The 26,108-nt window shown below is 43.7% G+C and overlaps 1 protein-coding gene across 1 annotated transcript in view; it reads left to right on the top strand.

The window, feature by feature from the left end:
• Positions 1-26,108, top strand: part of fbn2a (fibrillin 2a) — a 514,209-nt gene that overhangs the window by 363,079 nt on the left and 125,022 nt on the right. The window contains exons 34-37 of the mRNA XM_070881599.1: positions 2,633-2,758; positions 15,612-15,734; positions 18,183-18,305; positions 20,215-20,376. Coding sequence (XP_070737700.1) covers positions 2,633-2,758; positions 15,612-15,734; positions 18,183-18,305; positions 20,215-20,376 — 534 coding nt within the window. The remainder of the gene's footprint in view (positions 1-2,632; positions 2,759-15,611; positions 15,735-18,182; positions 18,306-20,214; positions 20,377-26,108) is intronic.

The following is a 26,108-nucleotide window of genomic DNA, read 5'->3' as shown; positions in this document are numbered from 1 at the left end:
TGTCATTTCAGAAAGCAGTGTCGGTCTCTTCAAGAGGAACTGCCTTCCGAAATGAAAAAATAAAAGCCATGTAAAAATAGGCAGTTTTTAGCCCTTACAGCTCAACTGATTTCTGGGGAAAAAAATTATCATTTAAAAAGAATTCCCAAATGGGAGTCTTAAGCTCTTCAAACAGAATTCCCTTCCGTACCTAAAAATATGGGAAAAGTGCTTCAGAACTAACACATATGGCTCAGCAAGCCAGGGGAGGTGCGGTGCACCCAGGCTTTCGCATGCAGTAGTCCAGCTTTGTACAGAAGGTCAACACTACAAAAGAGGTCTTCTACACACAGGAGGCCCTCCAGAAAGAATAATGTGGTATCACATCAAGAGGCCATCACTGCCATCAGTGTCTCCCCCACAACCTGGCTCCAGTGCCCAAAGAAGCTTCATGACCTCAGACCAGTGCTCAAGGTCAGTGACTGCATTCTCAAAAGCCATCTACGAACTGCACCAATTCGCACACTTCTCAATGCACAACTCTTCCCTCCCTCCACCCCCACCCCCGCCGCACCCACCCCCCCCCATCCACACCAACCAATCACATACCAACAATCTGTATCAAACACAAGGCACACCTCCCAATCCTAGCGTCACCTCACCCCCTTGGAGGAGACGGTGCTGGCCATTCTTGGCAGGGGCATGACTGTGCCATTGACCAACAGTGGAGCTGAAAGGATACAAGATGCTGGTAACCTCATGCATTATCCTCCTTCTCGCATGCACCTCTTTTTTTTCCCACCCTCCCCTCAGCACAACTCCACCCTTGTTATCCTCATTTCATATGCCTAAGAAATGAAGCCTGCCAAGCCAGTGCTTGACCAAGAAGAGAGAGAGGATAGTGAAGAAGAAGAAGTGCCATTACTCAATTTCACACTCCCAGCCACCAGCTCCTCAAGGTTAGTCAGCACGGCCATTTGCAGTTTCCCTCACTGTAAGTCAGCAGCCTTCCACCAGCCATGTTGTAGCCACTGGAGTAGCACTGCATGGCATCTGCAGGATAGGCAAAGTCAAACACGACACAGTCACTAAAAGAATGCATAAAGGAATCAGGAGTTGATTTCTGTATGTCACACTGGATGGATAGATATATCGGCGCCGAAATTGCCCATCGCTGGAAATAGGGCGCACCTACCCTGTTTCTGTTAATTTTACCGGTGCAGTGGATGCAGTGGCCTCTTGAGCGAAATTCCACTCTTTGGCTTTTATTTTTCGGCGGACCAGAAGTCAGTCATAATGTGCAGCAAAAGTTCATAGTCTAGAGGGGCGGATGTTGGGGGCGGGTGTAGTGTCCGTCGCTGTCAGTCATCAGTGTAGCGCTGATGACGTCATCAAGGTGCTGCGTCACCATGGCTCTCCCCTTCACTTAAAGGGGAGAGCCTGCACGATTCTTTAAGTTCGGCTTTTATTTCAGCATTGTGGCCAAGAGGACTTTGTGATGGTCAGTAACAGAGGGAAGGTAAGGTATGGGACAAATGTTGAAAGGGGAATTACGGTTGTGGTCACTGGTACAGTAGGCGGATGATTCCATCCCGGATATCCCAGCCAGAAAGGGGCAGTCTGGGTTGTATCCATCCTTCTGCTTCCTTCTCATCTGTGTCTTCCTCTTTACTCTGCAAGCGGATGCTATAAATCTGAAATGACAGCATAAAACGCTGAAAATACTCAGCAGGTCAGGCAGCATCTCAACCTGACTCTGCTTCTTTCTCCATGGATGTTACCTGACCTGCTGAGTATTTGCAGCATTTTCTGCCTTCTCAGAGGCCTTCCTTTACCATCCGGTGCTTGCGAGCGTCCAGCAGCACTCCCTACACACTTACAAAACTTTTAAGATGTCTTGCACCAAACCACTACTTCAATAAAAATTGTAAAAATCCAGTCCAAAAGCTTAAATACAAACTTACCTGAAAGATGTATGTCCCCCTTTAAGAGGTGCTGACACTGTCTCTGTCAGTCTGCTAAACGCTTGTTTTCAGAGCGCGCTTAGGACCCAGTGCAGAACTCAGTGCTAAGGTCGAAGTTCACAGAGGTGACGTTACATTGGCAGCGCTAAGGCTCTCACCAAACTGATGGTCACCGAGTCCTGTGTCAGATAAGGGCGCTAGAGTGGCAACCGTCTTTTCTCGGCAGGAAACCGGAGTAAGCGGATGTTGGTAAGTTACCCAATTTTTGGGCCAATGGATCTTGCTGGCAGTGACACCAATTGCAATTCAGCAGTTGTATACTACAAAATTGGTGCCAATTTATCACAAATTCCTGATAAAACAACAGTTCATTCTATCATAGTGAGCATTTTGCCAAAGTTTATGTCGAATAAAAATTGAATTCTATGGTCGGTCATCTGATGCTTGTATGAATAATAATGTCTAATATAAAACTAGCAAAGTCCCATGTGCTAATGCTACATAGTTATTTATTATACTACTTAGACTGAAACAGAGTTATTTCTCAAGAGGAAAAATTATTCTAATTGCACCAAACACCTCTAGGCAAGATGATTAAGTCATTGGAAAATGTTCTCTCTGTAGAATATTTGAAAATAATATGAATTGTGAGCTAATAGAAACACTATTTTATTCACCCCTATTTACAGACGTGGATGAGTGTGCAGAGAATGTTAACCTATGTGAGAATGGACAGTGCCTCAACACTCCTGGGGGATACCGATGTGACTGTGAAATGGGATTCACGCCAGCTTCGGATAGCAGATCCTGTCAAGGTAAGTCCACTGGTTTCTTGCCGTTTTGACTGACCATTCTAAATATGGACAATATATAAATCCCAAAGCAGAGTTCGGAGTGTCCAATCCAAAGAGTGTAATCATGAAAAATCCATACTTTTAAACAATGGGCGGAAGTAAGGGCAGCTGTCCTGACAGGCTTCCTCAAAGAAAGATATGTCTCAGCACTTCTTTAACATTTGCCAGGATAATCAAAAATAATTTTATTAAAAAAAACTTACTTTGTAAATGTCTAACAGCAAAGTCAAATCAGGATGGAACGTGTGCATCTCTTGAACATGTTAAGACAGGTTTAGTTTGTGATTAAGTGCTAATTTCTTCACCAATGAATAATGCACATATTGAAAAGAGAAGTAATGGCAAAATAAAACAATGCATTTATCATACACTTATCAAAAACAATTAAAATGCCTTATGTTCTGAGAGATTGAAATTGCAAGCAGCTATTTAGATGATGTCTCAGAGATGCAATAAAAACTATGTACATAGTTTGAAATGGGGATCAAATTTAAAGGAGAATTCTGTTTTTTTTTAAACAATGGGGGAACTTTTAATGCCAGAAAACAGATGGGTTGCGGTCGGGTACGAGGTTAAAGTGTTAAAAATGTGAATCACAAACTCAACCTGCCCAGGTCTAGGTTTAACGGAGACGGGACAGGGGCCGGCAGCCAACCATCTGAGGTTTATCTGTGGCCAGCCATGGTGCCCGGGCCTCAGAACTCCCAGCAACTGCAGCAAGTCAAGGACAACCTCAGGGAGCAATCCTTGTGGGCCGGGAGAAGCAGAAGTGCTTCCTGCTGGCTCACAAGCTCCCCCACCATCAGTACCCTCCCCCAGGATTGGTGATTGGACCCCCCCCAACCCAACCCCAGGGTCAGGGACCAGACCACCCCCTGCCCCTGAGTTTGGGGATCACACTTAGAAACATAGAAACATAGAAAATAGTTGCAGGAGTAGGCCATTCGGCCCTTCTAGCCTGCACCGCCATTCAATGAGTTCATGGCTGAACATGTAACTTCAGTACCCCATTCCTGCTTTCTCACCATACCCCTTGATCCCCCTAGTAGTAAGGACTTCATCTAACTTCTTTTTGAATATATTTAGTGAATTGGCTTTAACAACTTTCTGTGGTAGAGAATTCCACAGGTTCACCACTCTCTGGGTGAAGAAATTCCTCCTCATCTCGGTCCTAAATGGCTTACCCCTTATCCTTAGACTGTGTCCCCTGGTTCTGGACTTCCCCAACATTGGGAACATTCTTCCTCCATCTAACCTGTTTAACCCCGTCAGAATTTTAAACGTTTCTATGAGGTCCTCTCTCATTCTTCTGAACTCCAGTGAATACAAGCCCAGTTGATCCAGTCTTTCTTGATAGGTCAGTCCCGCCATCCCGGGAATCAGTCTGGTGAACCTTCGCTGCACTCCCTCAATAGCAAGAATGTCCTTCCTCAGGTTAGGAGACCAAAACTGTACACAATACACCAGGTGTGGCCTCACCAAGGCCCTGTACAACTGTAGCAACACCTCCCTGCCCCTGTACTCAAATCCCCTCGCTATGAAGGCCAACATGCCATTTGCTTTCTTAACCGCCTGCTGTACCTGCATGCCAACCTTCAATGACTGATGTACCATGACACCCAGGTCTCTTTGCACCTCCCCTTTCCTAATCTGTCACCATTCAGATAATAGTCTGTCTCTCTGTTTTTACCACCAAAGTGGATAACCTCACATTTATCCACATTATACTTCATCTGCCATGCATTTGGCCACTCACCTAACCTATCCAAGTCGCTCTGCAGCCTCATATCATCCTCCTCGCAGCTCACACTGCCACCCAACTTAGTGTCATCCTCAAATTTGGAGATACTACATTTAATCCCCTCGTCTAAATTATTAATGTACAGTGTAAACAGCTGGGGCCCCAGCACAGAACCTTGCGGTACCCCACTTGTAAAAGGGAGATCATGCTTGACAAATCTTCTGGAATTTTTTGAGGATGTTTCCAATAAAGTGGACAAAGGAGTACCAGTTGATGTGGTATATTTGGACTTTCAGAAGGCTTTCGACAAGGTCCCACACAGGAGATTAATGTGCAAAGTTAAAGCACATGGGATTGGGGGTAGTGTGCTGACGTGGATTGAGAACTGGTTGTCAGACAGGAAGCAAAGAGTAGGAGTAAATGGGTACTTTTCGGAATGGCAGGCAGTGACTAGTGGGGTACCGCAGGGTTCTGTGCTGGGGCCCCAGCTGTTTACATTATACATTAATGATTTAGACGAAGGGATTAAATGTAGTATCTCCAAATTTGCGGATGACACTAAGTTGGGTGGCAGTGTGAGCTGCGAGGAGGATGCTATGAGGCTACAGAGTGACTTGGATAGGTTAGGTGAGTGGGCAAATGCGTGGCAGATGAAGTATAATGTGGATAAATGTGAGGTTATCCACTTTGGTGGTAAAAACAGAGAGACAGACTATTATCTGAATGGTGACAGATTAGGAAAAGGGAAGGTGCAACGAGACCTGGGTGTCATGGTACATCAGTCATTGAAGGTTGGCATGCAGGTACAGCAGGCGGTTAAGAAAGCAAATGGCATGTTGGCCTTCATAGCGAGGGGATTTGAGTACAGGGGCAGGGAGGTGTTGCTACAGTTGTACAGGGCCTTGGTGAGGCCACACCTGTAGTATTGTGTACAGTTTTGGTCTCCTAACTTGAGGAAGGACATACTTGCTGTTGAGGGAGTGCAGCGAAGATTCACCAGACTGATTCCCGGGATGGTGGGACTGACCTATCAAGAAAGACTGAATCAACTGGGCTTGTATTCACTGGAGTTCAGAAGAGTGAGAGGGGACCTCATAGAAACGTTTAAAATTCTGACGGGTTTGGACAGGTTGGATGCAGGAAGAATGTTCCCAATGTTGGGGAAGTCCAGAACCAGGGGTCACAGTCTAAGGATAAGGGGTAAGCCTTTTAGGACCGAGATAAGGAGAAACTTCTTCACCCAGAGAGTGGTGAACCTGTGGAATTCTCTACCACAGGAAGTAGTTGAGGCCAATTCACTAAATATATTCAAAAGGGAGTTAGATGAAGTCCTTAGTACTCGGGGGATCAAGGGGTATGGCGTGAAAGCAGGAAGTGGGTACTGAAGTTTCATGTTCAGCCATGAACTCGTTGAATGGCGGTGCAGGCTAGAAGGGCTGAATGGCCTGCTCCTGCACCTATTTTCTATGTTTCTATGTTTCTATGTCACTGCCTGCCATTCTGAAAAGTCCCCATTTACTCCTACTCTTTGCTTCCTGTCTGACAACCAGTTCTCAATCCATGTCAGCACACTACCCCTAATCCCATGTGCTTTAACTTTGCACATTAATCTCTTGTGTGGGACCTTGTCGAAAGCCTTCTGAAAGTCCAAATATACCACATCAACTGGTTCTCCCTTGTCCACTCTACTGGAAACATCCTCAAAAAATTCCAGAAGATTTGTCAAGCATGATTTCCCTTTCACAAATCCATGCTGACTTGGACCTATCATATCACCTCTTTCCAAATGCACTGCTATGACATCCTTAATAATTGATTCCATCATTTTACCCACTACCGATGTCAGGCTGACCGGTCTATAATTCCCTGTTATCTCTCTCCCTCCTTTTTTAAAAAGTGGGGTTACATTGGCTACCCTCCACTCCATAGGAACTGATCCAGAGTCAATGGAATGTTGGAAAATGACTGTCAATGCATCCACTATTTCCAAGGCCACCTCCTTAAGTACTCTGGGATGCAGTCCATCAGGCCCTGGGGATTTATCGGCCTTCAATCCCATCAATTTCCCCAACACAATTTCCCGACTAATAAGGATTTCCCTCAGTTCCTCCTCCTTACTAGACCCTCCGACCCCTTTTATATCCGGAAGGTTGTTTGTGTCCTCCTCAGTGAATACCGAACCAAAGTACTTGTTCAATTGGTCCGCCATTTCTTTGTTCCCCGTTATGACTTCCCCTGATTCTGACTGCAGGGGACCTACGTTTGTCTTTACTAACCTTTTTCTCTTTACATATCTATAGAAACTTTTGCAATCTGTCTTAATGTTCCCTGCAAACTTCTTCTCGTACTCTATTTTCCCTGCCCTAATCAAACCCTTTGTCCTCCTCTGCTGAGTTCTAAATTTCTTCCAGTCCCCGGGTTCGCTGCTGTTTCTGGCCAATTTGTATGCCACTTCCTTGGCTTTAATACTATCCCTGATTTCCCTTGATAGCCATGGTTGAGCCACCTTCCCTTTTTTATTTTTACGCCAGACAGGAATGTACAATTGTTGTAGTTCATCAATGCGGTCTCTAAATGTCTGCCATTGCCCATCCACAGTCAACCCCTTCAGTATCATTCACCAATCTATCCTAGCCAATTCACGCCTCATACCTTCAAAGTTAGCCTTCTTTAAGTTCTGGACCATGGTCTCTGAATTAACTGTTTCATTCTCCATCCTAATGCAGAATTCCACCATATTATGGTCACTCTTCCCCAAGGGGCCTCGCACAACGAGATTGCTAATTAATCCTCTCTCATTACACAACACCCAGTCTAAGATGGCTTCCCCCCTAGTTGGTTCCTCGACATATTGGTCTAAAAAACCATCCCTTATGCACTCCAGGAAATCCTCCTCCACCGTATTGCTTCCAGTTTGGTTAACCCAATCTATGTGCATATTAAAGTCACCCATTATAACTGCTGCACCTTTATTGCATGCAGCCCTAATTTCATGTTTGATGCCCTCCCCAACATCACTACTACTGTTTGGAGGTCTGTACACAACTCCCACTAACGTTTTTTGCCCTTTGGTGTTCTGCAGCTCCACCCATATAGATTCCACATCATCTAAGCTATTGTCCTTCCGAACTATTGCCTTAATTTCCTCCTTAACCAGCAATGCTACCCCACCTCCTTTTCCTTTTATTCTATCCTTCCTGAATGTTGAATACCCCTGGATGTTCAGTTCCCAGCCCTGATCATCCTGGAGCCATAATCCCAATCACATCATATTTGTTAACATTGATTTGCACAGTTAATTCATCCACCTTATTGCGGATACTCCTTGCATTAAGACACAAAGCCTTCAGGCTTGTTTTTTTAACACCCTTTGTCCTTTTAGAATTTTGCTGTACAATGGCCCTTTTTGTTCTTTGCCTTGGGGTTGTGGCCTCTTCTCCGTCATTCCCTGCCTGACTGGAAGCCAGCTTGTCAATTGGGCTGACTTTCGGGTGGCGAGCCTGTCCGTGACGTCACATGCAGGTTGTCGAGTTAAAACTCTCCAACATGTGGGTTTCCTGTGCTCCGCCAGACCCGCTCCCAGCGGGTCAAAATATTAAAATTCCGGCCAATGTGTCATTTGACCTGTTGGCACACATACCAATATATATCCACTGCAGTGCTAAAAAGGGTTCTTCATCCTTCACTGTAGGAGTAAGCAAGAGGTTTGTCATTTGGATTGGCGATGACTTCATTCTTAAAACTGCCCCAGGGATAAATAACTAGGTCATAACATTTTGTGTACAATAATATGTAGAATACAAATAGAAACTTTAGATTTCCTCGATTTTATTTTGCCCGAACCCATCAAAACCGCTCTGCCAGTAAATGAAAGTGGTCCCCAGTTAGTGATAACCAAGCCAGAGGACATTCTGAGTCAGGTTCGTTTTGGCTACCCTCCATCCAGCCAAACTCAGCCCAAGCCAGGCCAGATGCTTCAGCATTTTGAAGTCTGAACATTTTGCATGTGTTCAATTGCATTATTTTCAGAATAAACCCAAGTTTTCTTTTCCCTCGTTTAATGCTACTCTTGCCTCTGAGTCAATAAGTCATGGATTCAAGATGGGTTTTAGGACTTGAGTACATCATTTAGATTGACACTTCAGTGCAACACTCAATAAATGCTGTACTGTTGAAGTGCCATGTTCTGTTCCTCCTGGCTCCATATTAAGAGATGTGAAAAAATGAAACCTTGCCCGCTCTTCAGTGGTCTCCAGCAATTCCAGTAACGATGACTTGTTGGATCTCCCCAAAAGGGGTGGAAGAGTTTATTTTTTTCCTCCTCCAAGCTGTCGGGACATTGAGACAAATTGAAGTGCCCCACTTACTGTTCTAATTGGGAATAACTAGTTTGTTGCAGGGATCAAAGCTGGGACCTTTCTGATCGGTCTGTGTCCCATATTCTACGTGCTGTTACTCTAGCTGAAGAGATGAGGAGAAACTTCTTCACTCAGAGAATTGTGAACCTGTGGAATTCTCTACCACAGAAAGTTGTTGAGGCCAGTTCATTAGATATATTCAAAAGGGAGTTCGATGTGGCCCTTACGGCTAAAGGGATCAAGGGGTATGGAGAGAAAGCAGGAATGGGGTACTGAAGTTTCATGATCAGCCATGATCATATTGAATGGTGGTGCAGACTCGAAGGGCCAAATGGCCTACTCCTGCACATATTTTCTATGTTTCTAACTGCTCAGTGGCGTTCAAGTTAACCTGGGGTTCCATTTCCACCATGTGGAGAAGTGGCTGAGCTGCAGTCAGTGACTCCCACTGGTAATACATTCAAGATTGGGAACTCACCACATGGCGAAGAGCAGGAATCATCCTACATCTCTTTAATACAGAATTCACATGTTGGCCCCCTTATATTGGCCCAGAAAATGCAGTCGGAGGCTTCCCGCGGGCGGATGCCTCTGACCACAATAATTTCTACGAAAGTACCTGCTGGTCCCAGAGGTTTGGAGACTTGCAGTCCTGGGGCTCTACGCGAAGGCCAGCGTAGGGGCCCACCTGTCCCAGGATTGTAAGGGTTTCGTACGGATCTCTGGGATCACGTGGGCTGACCCAACCTATCAGAGATGGGGTATTCCCATTCATACTTATAATTCCGCATGTACGGAGCTGCTATAAGTATACATAAGAACATAAGAAATAGGAGCAGGAGTAGGCCATACGACCCCTCGAGCCTCGAGCCTACTCCACCATTTAATACGATCATAGCTGATCCGATCATGGACTCAGCTCCACTTCCCCACCCGCTCCCCATAACCCCTTATTCCCTTACTGTTTAAGAAACTGTCTATTTCTGTCTTAAATGTATTCAATGTCCCAACTTCCACAGCTCTCTGAGACAGCAAATTCCATAGATCCACAACCCTCGAAGAAATTTCTCCTAATCTCAGTTTTAAATGGGCAGCCCCTTATTCTAAGATTATGCTCTCTAGTTCTAGTCTCCCCTATCAGTGTAAACATCCTCTCTGCATCCATCTTGTCAAGCCCCCTCATAATCTTACCTGTTTTGATAATATCACCTCTCATTCTTCTGAATTCCAATGAGTAGAGACCAACCTACTCAACCTTTCCATCTCTGGAATCAACCTAGTGAACCTTCTTTGAACTGCCTCCAAAGCAAGTATATCCTTTCATAAATATGGAAACCAAAACTGCACGCAGTATTCAAGGTGTGGCCTCACCAATACCATGTAGAACTGTAGCAAGACTTCCCTGCTTTTATACCCCATCCCCTTTGCAATAAAGGCCAATATTCCATTGGCCTTCCTGATCACTTGCTGTACCTGCATACCAACCTTGTGTGTTTCATGCACAAGTACCCCCAGGTCCCGCTGTACTGCAGCACTTTGCAATCTTTCTCCATTGAAATAATAACTTGTTCTTCGATTTTTTTCTGACAAAGTGCATGACCTCACACTTTCCAACATTGTGCTCCATCTGCCAAATTTTTGCCCACTCACTTAGCCTGTCTATGACCATTTGCAGATCTTATGTGTCCTCATACATTGCTTTTCCTCCCATCTTTGTATCATCGGCAAACTTGGCTACGTTACACTCAGTCCCTTCCTCCAAGTCGTGAATATAGATTGTAAATTGTTGGGGTCCCAGCACTAATCCCTGTGGCATCCCACTGGTTACTGATTGCCAACCCGAGAATGAACCATTTATCCGTACTCTCTGTTTCCTGTTCGTTAGCCAATCCTCTATCCATGCTAATATATGACCCCCAACCCCGTGAAATTTTATCTTGTGCAGTAACCTTTTTTGTGGCACCTTGCAGCAAATGATACTTTAAGGGTTGATGGTGGATAGGCAATGGCAAACATTTAAATATCACATGGATGAACTTCAATAATTGCACATCCCTATCTGGAGTAAAAAATAAAATGGAGAAGGTGGCTCAACCATGGCTAACAAGGGAAATTAAGGATAGTGTTAAATCCAAGGAAGAGGCATATAAATTGGCCAGAAAAAGCAGCAAACCTGAGGACTGGGAGAAATTTAGAATTCAGCAGAGGAGGACAAAGGGTTTAATTAAGAGGGGGGAAATAGAGTATGAGAGGAATCTTGCCGGGAACATAAAAACTGACTGCAAAAGCTTCTATAGATATGTGAAGAGAAAAAGATTAGTGAAGACAAATGTAGGTCCCTTGCAGTCAGATTCAGGTGTATTTATAATGTGGAACAAAGAAATGGCAGACCAGTTGAACAAATATTTTGGTTCTGTCTTCACGAAGGAAGACACAAATAACCTTCCGGAAATACTAGGGGACCGAGGGTCTAGTGAGAAGGAGGAACTGAAGGAAATCCGTATTAGGCGAGAAATTGTGTTAGGGAAATTGATGGGATTGAATGCCGATAAATCCCAGGGGCCTGATAGTCTGCATCCCAGAGTACGTAAGGAAGTAGCCCTAGAAATAGTGGATGCATTGGTGATCATTTTCCAACCATCTATCGACTCTGGATCAGTTCCTATGGACTGGAGGGTAGCTAATGTAACACCACTTTTTAAAAAAGGAGGGAGAGAGAAAACAGGTAATTATAGAGCGGTTAGCCTGACATCAGTAGTGGGGAAACTGTTGGAATCAATTATTAAAGAAGAAATAGCAGCGCATTTGGAAAGTAGTGACAGGATCGGTCCAAGTCAGCATGGATTTATGAAAGGGAAATCATGCTTGACAAATCTTCTGGAATTTTTTGAGGATGTAACTAGTAGAGTGGACAAGGGAGAACCAGTGGATGTGGTGCATTTGGACTTTCAAAAGGCTTTTGACAAGGTCCCACACAAGAGATTGGTGTGCAAAATTAAAGCACATGGTATTGGGGGTAATGTACTGACGTGGATAGAGAACTGGTTGGCAGACAGAAAGCAGAGAGTCGGGATAAACGGGTCCTTTTCAGAATGGCAGGCAGTGATTAGTGGGGTGCCGCAGAGCTCAGTGCTGGGACCCCAGCTATTTACAATATACATCAATGATTTAGATGAAGGAATTGAGTATAATATCTCCAAGTTTGCAGATGACACTAAGCTGGGTGGCGGTGTGAGCTGTGAGGAGGATGCTAAGAGGCTGCAGGATGACTTCGACAGGTTAGTTGAGTGGGCAAACACATGGCAGATGCAGTATAATGTGGATAAATGTGAGGTTATCCACTTTGGTGGCAAAAACATGAAGGCAGAATATTATCTGAATGGCGGCAGATTAGGAAAAGGGGAGGTGCTACGAAACCTGGGTGTCATGGTACATCAGTTATTGAAAGTTGGCATGCAGGTACAGCAGACGGTGTAGAAGGCAAATGGTATGTTTTCCTTCATAGCTAGGGATTTGAGTATAGGAGCAGGGAGGTCTTACTGCAGTTGTACAGGGCCTTGGTGAGGCCTCACCTGGAATATTGTGTTCAGTTTTGGTCTCCTAATCTGAGGAAGGATGTTCTTGCTATTGAGGGAGTGCAGCGAAGGTTCACCAGACTGATTCCCGGGATGGCAGGACTGACATATGAGGAGAAACTGGATCGACTGGGCCTGTATTCACTGGAGTTTAGAAGGATGAGAGGAGATCTCATGGAAACATATAACATTCTGACAGGACTGGACAGGTTAGATGCAGAAATATTGTTCCTGATGTTGGGGATGTCCAGAACCAGAGGACACAGTCTAAGGATAAGGGGTAAGCCATTTAGAACTGAGATGAGGAGAAACTTCTTCACTCAGAGAGTTGTTAACCTGTGGAATTCCCTACTGCAGAGAGTTGTTGAGGCCAGTTTATTGGATATATTCAAGAGGGAGTTAGATATGGCCCTTATGGCTAAAGGGATCAAGGGTTATGGAGAGATAGCAGGAAAGGGGTATTGAGGTGAATGATCAGTCATGATCTTATTGAATGGTGGTGCAGGCTCGAAGGGCCGAATGGCCTACTCCTGCACCTATTTTCAATGTTTGTCAAATGCCTTCTGGAAGTCCAAATACAACACATCCACTATGAATGGGAATACCCCCAAAAACACACAAACGCTGAAAATAAATGTTAAAAACACATTACATATTTAAAATTCATTAAAATGTAATTTAATTAAATATTTTATACAAAAATGTATTTTTTTGAATTAAAAAAAAATGTTTTACCAGGGCTAAAAATAAACTTTTACCGGCATAATGAAGGACATTCAACTCTCCGCCCACGGAGGCCCTTTTATTTCGTATGCATGTGATCTGTCAAGCGATTTTTTGACATCGAAGTGCCGGGTTTAGACGCATGCGCTTCCTATACCTAAACCCGGAACTTGCAGGGACCCCACGGATGCGGGCGCACTTTGTACGCACCCGTGGGAGCACGATTTATGGCCCATTAAAACACTGTAATAATAACTGCGTGATTGAGCTTAAAGAAGCACTATGCTAGTCCCTGCTTCTGGTCCATGTTAAAAGCTTGAGAAAATGACATGAAAATGTCTGTTGAATCAGTATCTCATCATTCTTAACTTTATTGAATAGCCAGCTAGCTCTCAACACAATACAGTAAAATTTTCGCCTTATTTTTTGTTAAAATTTTAAAATTGTAGCAACAGATGTAGTATCATCACGCACCATTCATTTCCACAGGGATTCTCCAAGCCTATGCCAATCTTCCACTGAAGTTAGGTATTCAATCAGGAGGGCCCCATGGAAATTTAACCCCTATAGTTTTCCATTCTATTTTCAGTCACCACTTACTGATAGAATTCCTCTGGTCACTACATGTAGCACAAGCAAAGATGTTCTTGTTTCAGTATTTCGAGTGAAATAGAAAGCATTTCTTTTAGAATAATTTCTCCAGAAATAAGGAACAGAGTGTATTTGTAATGTTGTTAATGTAAGTGACCAGATGAGTTCTTACCAGATCAAAGTAAGTCATTGGGGTAGATTTTCCACAGTGCATACTGTAGGCAAGCAGCTGGAGGAACCGGCCAACCGATAGTCCCAGTTTGAGACCTGGTGGATTTTGAGGACTATGCCTTATTAGCATATGGCGGATGGGCACCGGGTGGAACATGTGTGCCCTGAGGCAGCATGCTGGCTCCAGCACACCAAAATATTGTGCAGTACAGCCAGGAAGAAGATAAGCCCATTGTGAGGGCGGTAGGTGGAGGAGGCAGGGGGGCTGCAGGGCAGTCATCCCATGAGGGGAGACTTGGAGTGGCACAAGCCCTCCTGCTCCTTCCAGACTCTCAAAATTAGCGCAAAAGTCATCTTTGGACTCTTCTTCGAATGGACTGGCAGCTGATACTGGGCGGCGCGTGTGTTGCATATGCACTGCCCAGCACTGACCTATAATGGCAAACAGGTTCCTATGTCCATCACAGGACTCCAATTTGGATATACCTGACTCAGGCATGCACTCTGGCCGCCTGGCAGTCAGCCTGGGAAAGATTGTGGTAGCCAGAGCAATGGTGGGAACAGTATGGTAAGTCAATATTCATCTTTTTTGGAGCCCTATTTCCACAGCGTAGGAAGCTTCAAAATCCAACACCCCCCATTATCTTTAGTGAAAGGAATATGCAATTGTTTTTTGTTTCGTAAATATGGGAACAAGTCTCTTTCGTGTATGCAAAAATGATTACTTTGGGTGTTTTGAGTTTCTGTAGCACAATAACATTGAAACACTTTGTTTATACGTTTTAAGATGGATTGCAACATAAATTAAGAAGAAAATATTGACACAAAGTGGGTAATTTTAACCTACCAAAATGGGTGGGTTTGGGTTGGGTGAGAAGTGAAAATCTGAACCCATGACACCTCGAACCACGGTCTAGCCATGGTCTACTGTCTTCCCACAGATTCTGATTTTAACCTGTTCTTCTGAGCAGGTGAGAGGAGCACCCGCTGGAAACTAGGGGGTCCTTCTTTAAATATACAGATCAGGGTCCGATTATGTAATTGGGCCCAACTGCTATTTTAACTCGAGGCCTGCACATGGAAGCCGTTGTGGCTTTCCCACCCGGTCAACTTAGTGGAAAGAGGAGTTGGGGCCAGAAGAGGACCATAAAGGCAAGTGGTTTTACTTTTTATGACTTTTCTTGTGGGAGTAGGAGTAGTCCTCAGAACCCCACAAGTAAAGTTTAGGCCCCCTCACCCAGCCACTTGACTGAATGCTGGGGTTTGATTCTTTGGTGACTGGTGGCAGCCTTATGACACCAGGGACATTCCATTCCCGTCTGCTGCCATTTCAGATGGGAGACTGACTGAGCAGGAGACTATGCAGATGAAGTCTCCCGGGGCTCACACTGCCGAGGTCAGGACGGTTTGCTGCCTGCCTCAACGCTAACCCGCACGACTGGCTCTCCATATTAAAATCTGGGTATATATCTTTGTATTACCATATAGATTTGACATGAAAATTAGCATTTTCAAAACTCAAAGTTGTTAGGAACAAAATGGAGTACATTAGGACCAGAGGTTTTAATGATATTGTGGAATTCCTTTTTTCCCACAAAAACATTCAAAGATTTTGTAGTTCATCTTTGAATAAGCACTGTCTGTTTCTCTTTTAGATATTGATGAGTGTTCGTTTCAGAACATTTGTGTGTTTGGCACCTGCCAGAATTTGCCGGGTATGTTCAGGTGCGTCTGTGATGATGGCTATGAACTTGACAGAAGTGGAGGCAACTGTACAGGTATGAATATAACAGTTACAGAGTTAATTTACTGAAGAAGGCATGCTTCATTTAATTGTTAAGAAATTCCTGATTTCTCAAAACACAAAAACAAACATAAAGGCCTAGAGATTACACTGTGCAATATTACAGGTCAAATGTTTAATGTGTTTCAATGAAATTAATTTGTCCACTATTTTCAGTGGGTTGATGCCTCCATTAAAATAGTCAATAAAGTCTTTTTATATGCACATGTTAAATACTAATGTAGTAATATCACACGGCATTATTTCTAAGATAAAAAAATGTGAAAAATACAACATTAGCAGGGTTCCTTAAGCTAATGTTCCATCTTTTTGTCAAAAATATGCTCATCTAGATTTCATTGTGTCCCTGCAAAGTTTTTTGAATGATCTTTCAAGATACAAAGTTTTACAATAACATTTTTATCTTATTTTTTCATAAAAATTATAAATATATAGCAACAGATGGAGCAATGTCACCTCAGTTTGGATCATATCAATAGAGTCCTCTCCCCATTTGTTAGTTTAATACACATGATAATTTAACAGCTGAGAATCCCCTTTTAATATGTAATAATGACATTCTAACATCTTACAATTAACAGTGTGTACTTTAACATGAATAGGTTTTGTCAGCTTCAGATATGGGTGAACAGTCATTAACTATGGCCTCTAAAAGATTATTTTTAATTATTGTGTGATTCTAAAACTTTACAGTGGCTATTGTCACTAGTGTACAAAGGTTACCTTACATAGATTTATTAAAAACCATTTGTACAACTTACAAGTAAATATGTAGAACAGTGCACATTACAGAGATTTCGGAAATACTGGTACAAAACTAGCAAATGCAACAAATACAATTTTCTTTGGAAATGTCCTGAAGAGCTTGGCATACCCTCCTTGAGGTTTATCTCAATGGCATCTGTCAGTTCTGCAGACATCAGTCCTTTTCAGACAATCAGTGGTTAAATGGTTAAATTATGAATTTAATTATGAAATGGTTGCCTAAAACTTGGCTTGTATTTCCCACGAGTATAGAAGATATGATTTAATCAAGGTGTTTAAAATGGTAAAAGGATTCATTAGGTTAGATACAGAGAGAAATTATTTCCTGTGGTGGGGGAATCCAGAACGTGCTGCAACAGCCCTCCCCTTCCTTAAAGGGGAAGGTCACTGTGCACTCTGCAGGTCCTTTGATGGCCGCCACTGGGCCACTAGGGTCGTGATTGACTGGGCCAGAAGTCCAGCACCCAAAAACGGAGTGCCAGGCTGCACGATGGCGGCCCGGTCAAAGCAAGGGCCGCCATTGTCAGACCGACGCAAGAGTCAGCCGACAAATAAAGATGGCCGCCTGGGCGCTAATGGAACTTTAAGAGAGCCCCGACAGTGCATGTCTGCCAGCTTCGCGACCCGTTCGCGCCAGTCTAGTGACCCACGGGATCAGCGCAGGGATCAGCGAAGAGCGGTGAGGGGTCGGCGTGCACGACAATGATGTCATCGGCAGTTGCGCGCCAGCCCGGGGCAGCGCCCCCCCCCCCCCCCCGCAAACCTCCAGGGCAATTACCCAGGAAGCAGTAGCGCCCCCTTCCCCCAGGCGAAAATGCCATTGCGCCCCCTAGGAATCCTGGCTACTTTTCCCCTTTGTAACCCAGAGACACTGAGCTTATTGGAGCATCTCTACTGCTACCCTAGTTGTGTCCAGCTAACAGCATGGACCAAATCACACCTAATACTTTCTAGTAAATTTGGTTTCTTTTTAACTGCCTTTAACCAGTTGAGTCACTATGGAAGACTGAAGGTTTATTTAACATGCTGTCACAGGAATTTTTTGATCAGTGCTGGTTGTATGGCAGGAGAATGTCCATTGCTGCAGCTTCACTGACCTGCAGTCCAAATCCTACAGCTCGACAAATCAGTTTTAATGTCTGAATTTAAAGGGGTACAAAATTCTTTGAGCTAAAAAAGGAGCAAATTATTGTTGTTATAGTTAACAACCTGCTAATGAAAGTGTAGAATATGTAATTTCTGAGAATTTAAATTCAGTAGAAAATTGTAAATCACGAAGTAAACAGGCCCTCTCCTGTTTTTTTCTGAAAGAGTAATCCACCCCCTGCCACCCCCCCCCCCCCCCCACACACTTTTTGCAAGCTCTGTATACCTGAGAACTTTCTCTCAGCAGTAATGAAGTCATGCTGTAATGGAGCTAATCAAGTTCAAATGTGAATCAGTCACTGTTTAAACTTCTTGACAGTTGCTTGCAATATAGTTATACATGGTAAATTGCTGTATTTATTTTTAAGCCTTTGATGAAGATTGACTTAAGGGGATTTGACTGTACTATTGCCCACTTATCTACCGTCATTACATTACTGAAACAGGAAACGTCTTGTCTTATAATGTGTACAAGCAGCTGAGGTGAAACATTCTGTTTTTTAACTTGCAGATGTCAATGAGTGTGCCGATCCAGTCAACTGCATCAATGGTTTATGCGTCAATACACCGGGTGATTACCTGTGCAACTGTCCTGCTGATTTTGAGCTTAATCCAACAGGAATTGGCTGTGTGGGTGAGTCATTATTTAGTGCAGCCATGTAAGGAAGCTTGAGGACAGACTATTGTCAACATATAATGCATTTAGATTTCTGTGTCTGGAAATTCTCTGTAATCTACTGTCAATAATTTCCTGAAAGAATTCTAGTAATAATGGCACAAATATCCTTCTGTGAGAATCATTCAGGACTGCACTGCAATATTCAACTGTCCCCAAATAAAGAGCAAGAAATTCTAAAAGTTCCCTTAAAAAGAATTGTTAAAAGATAAATCTGTTCAATTTGTTCTAAATCCTAAATATAACATGGCAAGTTATGGGAGTGTCTCAGTCACCCATAGCTATCCCATTATATCTGCAGAACTGTTGCTTAACGGTAGCCTGGAAGCAGATTTTTTGGCCGAAGCTCACATTCGGTGGCATTATGAATGATGAGTTTCACTCATAATCCTCTGATGTCAATGGAACAGAACTTCATGGGCTGGGAAATTCCTTGCTCCGCTAGCTTTACTTTGTTGGAAGCATAGCGGAAAGCCCATTTAATCAAAATCAAGATTTCCGCCGCACTTTCAACGAAGTAACGTTGGCAGAGTGGGAACAGCTCCGAGGAATTTCCCAGTCATGATATCTGTGTTAGTGAGTTCTACACAAAATGGCTGCTCATCCAATTTTCCTGTTTTTTCTTCCATCAGTTGTTTTCCCTCTTCTCTGGAAGATACTACCTTTTGTTGCATTACAGTTCCATTTGCATTAATCACCCTGCAGTGCCTTGCCCAAGTGGCTTTTCTTAATATGTGACCCTCAACAATAATCGTAGGCAACATATTTGACTGTAGGAGCATTATGGCCGAGTCTGATCCTGTCCTCACTGACGTGCAACAGCTATCACAGAGTAGTGATCAGAAATGGGAACTCTGGTCAGTTTTTCTCTTCCCTAGCCCTGGAGCACTGGGGTCAATTGTAATTGCTCATACTGCTACCATAGCTGAGATTAGATAACTCAGCACAGACTAGTGAATGAAAACCACATTCTTCTAGTTTGCGTGGCCCAGGACATATTACTTTTACCAAATGAGGCATAGGAGTAAATCAACCAGCAGTAAATAGTGCAACAAAAGGTGACAGAGTTATTAATAATGGCACAGGTAAATTGTTTGTAACATTTGGAATTACAGAACAGTCCTTACAAATATATATATACCCCTTTAGCGTAAAATTCTACACACACCTGTCTGCATTTTCTAACGAGAAGTAGTGTTACCAACAGCAGTGACATAATCCTGCTCATGTGTAAACAATTGCAATTAATGCTGTGCGAACAACTATAGTAATAACAATTGCTGTAGCACAATGCAGTTATCTTTTTTCTGAAACATGTCTTCACTATTTTTCCAGTCAGAACAAGAGAGCTATTACATTTAAATTGAAAAGCTCATGTTAAGAAATTGCAGTATTCCAAGCAGGCAATTTAATTGTATCAGTGTTAGTGGATTGTGCTCTCCACTCGATGGTCCAAGCCTGAGTCACATCACTGAGCTTTATCTCATACTGTTAACAATGTTTTAACTAATGAACGTTACATTTTCCAAAGTAACATTCCTTACTTTGGGATATAGAGTAAATTTAGCATGGCAAGGCTCTGAGCATTAGATTTCGCTCCATGGGAATCTAGATCAGAGAATTGATGCAGAGGTTTCACAGTGCTCCCATTTTTACAGTGATTAAAAATGGAAGACCGTGAACACAATGAATCAGGTGTGCTAACCTCTATGACTGGTTCTCTATTCCATACTGTTGTCAAGTGAAACTCCACGCCAAGAGCTTTGCCTGGTAAAATTTACTGTGTAGTGTGTATTTGATCAAAAATCTGAAATATGTAGGCTATTTTACATGATATAAAGTTTTCTCTTGTATTTGCTTGCTGTAGATACTCGTGTTGGGAACTGCTTCTTGGAATATGGCCAACGAGGTGATGGAGGTTTGTCCTGTAGTGTCGACATTGGTGTTGGTGTCACTCGTGCCTCTTGCTGTTGCTCTCTGGGAAGTGCCTGGGGTAACCCTTGTGAAGTCTGCCCTGATGTCAATACAAGTATGTCCACAGTTTCAAAATGCATTTGTAGATCAACAGATAGAAAGTAAATGTGCGTCTCTTAGAGGCCGAGGCAGGAGAAAATATAATTGGGAATAATAAAATGGCAGAGACGGTAAACATATATTTTGTATCTTTCTTCACATTAGAGGACACAAAGAACATACTGGAAATTGGGGGGAACAAATGAGAATAAGGAACTTAAGGTAATTAATATTAGTAAAGAGAAAGTATTAGAGGAATTGTAAAAGCCGACAAATCCTCTCGACCTGATGCCCTACATCCTAGGTTTTTAAAAGAAATGGCTGCAGAGATAGTGGATGCACTGGTTTTGATCCTCCAGAATTCTCTGGATTCTAGAACGGTCCCCGTGGATTGGGAGGTAGTAAATCTAAACCCACTGTTCAAGAAAGGAGGGAGAGAGAAAACAGGGAAATATAGGCCAGTTAGCCTGACATCAGTAGTAAGGAAAATGCTAGAATCTCTTACTGAGGACATAGTAACAGGGCACTTGGAAAATCACAATATGATTAGGCAAAATCAACACTGTCTTATGAAAAAGAAATCGGGGTCGAAATTCAGCCTCCCGAAAGGCCTGTGACCACCTGAAAGCAGCGGCCACACGGCGGTGTCGAATGGCCGCTGATTTGTAGTCGGAATAGCCGGCACTCACAAAATTCTCCCCGGTGGTTTTTCTGGCGGTCCCCACTTCCGCCCTGCTACTGCTGAACCTTCCTAAGTGCGTCATCAAAGCGTGCACTGCCGAGGTCCCGCCCCGCAAGCAAAACTCACCTTCGAAAATCTTCCAGCCGCCGCTCGGTGCCCCCGACAGTTTTTTCTGTCAGTGCACTGTGTTTGTAGTGTGTGTAAAATGGCGATGCGGCCTGCCGTGGCCTCTATCTTATTTTTTTTCAGCCGACTGCCAGGGCAGTCCGACAATTACGCCCCCGGGCTCGGCTGGCCCGGACACCCCCTTTTTGGTGCCGGGCCACTGGCCCGGCCGAAAACCCTCCTTGTTGGCCCAGTGGACCTAACTTAAAAAGCTGAGATCTAGCAGCGGCTATCCCCTTCAACTGAAGGGGAGAGATCTGTTGACGCACCAGCGCGATAATGTCACCAGCCCGGTGCTGATGATTGACACTATGTCCGCCCCCACTTCTGCCCCTCTTCTGACGAACACTCCGCTCTCGCCACTACTTCCGGTCCTCTTATGACGGACACTCTGCTTCTGCCCCCATTAAGACCAACTTCTGCCCCGCTCGAAAAAAAAGACAAAGAGCTAAATTTCGCAAAATGGGCTGCCGCATCCATTGCAGCAACCAAAACACAAGAAAAACAGTAAATGCAACCCATTTCCAGCAGGGGTGAATTTCGGCCCTTTCCTGTTTGACAAATCTATTAGAGTTTTTTGAGGGTGTAACTGACAGGGTAGACAAGGGAAAACCAAGGGATGTAGTATATTTGGATTTTCAGAGGGTATTTGAAGAAGGTGCCACATAGGAGGTTGTTACACAGATTAATGCTCATAGGATTGGGGGTAATATATAAGCATGGATTGAGGATTGGTTAACAAACAGAAAACAGAGTAGGAATAACGGGTCATTTTTGCGATGGCGGGGTGTAACTAGTGCTAGGATCAGTGTTTGGGCCTCAGTTATTTACAATCTATATCAATGGTTTAGATGAGGTGTTCTCATTTGTGCTAATAGACCCTTATGTAAATGTCAGTCATTGGCTTGCTGTAATATACCTAAGGTTGCTGATGATACAAAGCTAGGCGGGAAAGTAAGCTGTGAGAAGGATGCTAAGAGGCTGCAAAGGGATATAAACCAATTAAGTGATTGGGCAAGAAGGAGGTGGCAGATGGACTATAATTTGGGGAAGTGTGAAATTATGCACTTTGGAAGGAAGAATGGAAAAGCAGAATATTTTTTAAAAGACGAGAGACTGGTAAATGTTTGCATTCAGAGGGATCTGGGGGTCCTTGTACATGGATCACAGAAAGTTATCAAGCAGGTGCAAGGAGTAAGGAAGTCTTTCTGCAATTGTATAGAACTTTGACGAGACTACACCTGGAGTACTATAAACAGTTTTGGTCTCCTTAGCTAAGGAACGATATACTTGCCTTAGACGGGGTGCAACAAAGGTTTACTAGATTGATGAGAGGGCTGTCCTATGAGGAGAGTTTGAATAAAATGGGCGTACATTCTCTGGAGTCTAGAAGAATGAGAGGTGATCTCATTGCAACATATTAAATTCGTAGAGGGCTTGACAGAGTAGATGCTGAGAGAAACATAGAAATTAGGTGCAGGAGTCGGCTATTCGGCCCCTCGAGCTTGCACCGCCATTCAATAAGATCATGGCTGATCATCCAACCTCCATATCCCTTTCCTGCTTTCTCTCCATACCCCTTGATTCCTTTGGCCGTAAAGACCATATCTAACTCCGTTTTGAATATAACTTTCTGCGGTAGAGAATTCCACAGGTTAACCACTCTCTGAGTGAAGAAGTTTCTCCTCATCTCGGCCCTAAATGGCTTACCCCTTAGACTGCGACCCCTGGTTCTGGAACTCCACAGCAACGGGAACATTCTTCCTGCCTCTAACCTGTCCAATCCCGTCAGAATTTTATATGTTTCTATGAGATCCCCTCTCATTCTTCTAAACTCTAGTGGATACAAGCCCAGTTGATCCAGTCTCTGCACATATGTCAGTCCTGCCATCCAGGGAATCAATCTGTGAACCTTTACTGTACTCCCTCAATAGCAAGAAAGTCCTTCCTCAGATTAGGAGAACAAAACTGAACACAATATTCCAGGCGGGGCCTCACCAAGGCTCTGTACAACTGTAGTAAGACCTCCCTGCTCCTATACTCAAATCCTCTAGCTATGAAGGCCAACATGCCATTTGCCTTCTTCACCGCCTGCTGTACCTGCATGCCAAACTTCAATGACTGATGTACCATGACACCCAGGTCCCGTTGCACCTCCCCTTTCCCTAATCTGTCATCATTCAGATAATATTCTATCTTCCTGTTTTTGCCACCAAAGTGGATAACCTCACATTTATCCACATTATACTGCATCTGCCATCATTTGCCCACTCACCTAACCTGTCCAAGTCACCCTGCAGCCTCTTAGCATCCTCCTCACAGCTCACACACCACCCAGCTTAGTGTCATCTGCAAACTTGGAGATATTACACTCAATTCCTTCATCTAAATCATCGATGTATATTGTAAATAGCTGGCATCTCAGCACTGAACCCTGCGGCAATCCACTGGTTACTGCCTGCCATTCTGAAAAGGACCCGTTTATTCCAACTCTCTGCTTCCTGTCTGCCAACAAGTTCTCTATCCACGTCAATACATTACTTCCAATACATGTGCTTTAATTTTGCACACTAATCTCTTGTGTGGGACCTTGTCAAAAGCCTTTTGAAAGTCCAAATACACAACATCCATTGGTTCTCCCTTGTCCACTCTATTAGTTACATCCTCAAAAAATTCTAGAAGATTTGTCAAGTATGATTTCGCTTGGACTTGGACCATGCTGACTTGGACCGATCCTGTCACTGCTTTCCAAATGCAATGCTATTTCATCTTTAATAATTGATTCCAACATTTTCCCCACTACCGATGTCAGGCGAACCGGTCTATAATTCCCTGTTTTCTCTCCCTCCTTTTTTAAAAAGGGGTGTTACATTAGCTCCCCTCCAGTCCATAGGAACTGATCCAGAATCAATAGAATGTTGGAAAATGATCACCAATACATCCACTATATCTAGGGCCACTTCCTTAAGTACTCTGAGATGCAGACTATCAGACCTTGGAGATTTATCAGCCTTCAATCCCATCAATTTCCCTAACACAATTTCCTGACTAATAAGGATTTCCTTCAGTTCCTCCTTTTCGCTAGACCCTCGAACCCCTAGTATTTCCGGAAGGTTATTTGTGTCTTCCTTAGTGAAGACAGATCCAAAGTATTTGTTCAATTGGTCTGCCATTTCTTTGTTCCCCATTATAAATTCAGCTGATTCTGAGTGCAAAGGACCTACGTTGGTCTTCACTAATCTTTTTCTCTTCACATATCTATAGAAGCTTTTGCAGTCAGTTTTTATGTTCCCTGCAAGCTTCCTCTCATACTCTATTTCCCCCTCCTAATTAGACCCCTTGTCCTCCTCTGCTGAATTCTAAATTTCACCTAGTCCTCAGGTTTGCTGCTTTTTCTGGCCAATTTATATGCCTCTTCCTTGTATTTAACACTATCCTTAATTTCCCTTGTTAGCCACGGTCGAGCTATCTTCATCATTTTATTTTTACTCCAGACAGGGATGTACAATTGTTGAAGTTCATCCATGTAATCTATAAATGTCTGCCATTGCCTATCCACTGTCAATCCTTTAATTATTATTTGCCAGTCTATCCTAGCCAATTCACGTCTCATACCATCGAAGTTACTTTTCCTTAAGTTCAGGACCCTAGTCTGTGAATTAACACTGTCACTCTCCATCTTAATAAAGAATTCTACCATATTATGGTCACTCTTCCCCGGGGAACCTCGCACAACAAGATTGCTAATTAGTCCTCTCTCATTATACAACACCCAGTCTAGGATGGCCAGCTCTCTAGTTGGTTCCTCGACATATTGGTCTAGAAAGCCATCCCTAATACACTCCAGGAAATCCTACCAGCTTGGTTAGCCCAATCTATATGTAGATCATAGTCACCCATGATAACTACTGTACCTTTATTGCACGCATCCCTAATTTCTTGTTTGATGCCATCCCCAACCTCACTACTACTGTTTGGTGGTCTGTACACAATTCCCACTAGCGTTTTCTGCCCTTTGGTATTCCGCAGCTCTACCCATACAGATCATACAGAGCTCTACACATCATCCAAGCAAATGTCCTTTCTTACTATTGCATTAATTTACGCTTTAACCAGCAAAGCTACTCCATTTCCTTTACCTTTCTGTCTATCCTTCCTGAATGTTGAATATCCCTGGATGTTGAGTTCCCAGCCTTGGACACCCTGGAGCCATGTCTCCGTAATCCCAATTATATCATAATAGTCAATTCATCCATCTTATTATGAATACTCCTCGCATTGAAGCACAGAGCCTTCAGGCTTGTCTTTTTAATACTCTTTGTCTCTTTAGAATTTTGCTGTAATGTGGCCCTTTTTGATTTTTGCCTTGGGTTTCTCTGCCCTCCACTTTTACTATTCTCCTTTCTATTTTTTGCTTCTGCCCCGTCTGTCTCCCTGCATAGGTTCCCATCCCCCTGCCATATTAGTTTAACCCCTCCCCAACAGCACTAACAAACACTCCCCCTCGGACATTGGTTCCGGTCCTGCCCAGGTGCAGACTGTCCGGGTTGTACTGGTCCCACCTCCCCCAGAACTGGTTCCAATGTCCCAGGAATTTGAATCCCTCCCTCTTGCACCACTCCTCAAGCCACGTATTCATCTTAGCTATCCTGCCATTCCTACTCTGGCTAGCACGTGGCACTGGTAGCAATCCTGAGATTACTATATTTGAGGTCCTACTTTTTAATTTAACTCCCAGCTCCCTAAATTCAGCTTGTAGGACCTCATCCCGCTTTTTACCTATATCGTTGGTACCTATATGCACCATGACAACTGGCTGTTCACCCTCCCCCTCCAGAATGCCCTGCAGCTGCTCCGAGACACCCTTGACCCTTGCACCAGCGAGGCAACATACCATCCTG

This window comes from Pristiophorus japonicus, chromosome 1 (assembly GCF_044704955.1).
Source record: "Pristiophorus japonicus isolate sPriJap1 chromosome 1, sPriJap1.hap1, whole genome shotgun sequence".
Classification (NCBI taxonomy): domain Eukaryota; kingdom Metazoa; phylum Chordata; class Chondrichthyes; family Pristiophoridae; genus Pristiophorus; species Pristiophorus japonicus.
Note: the sequence above shows the minus strand (reverse complement) of the source record. Positions and strands in the feature narration are given on the sequence as shown.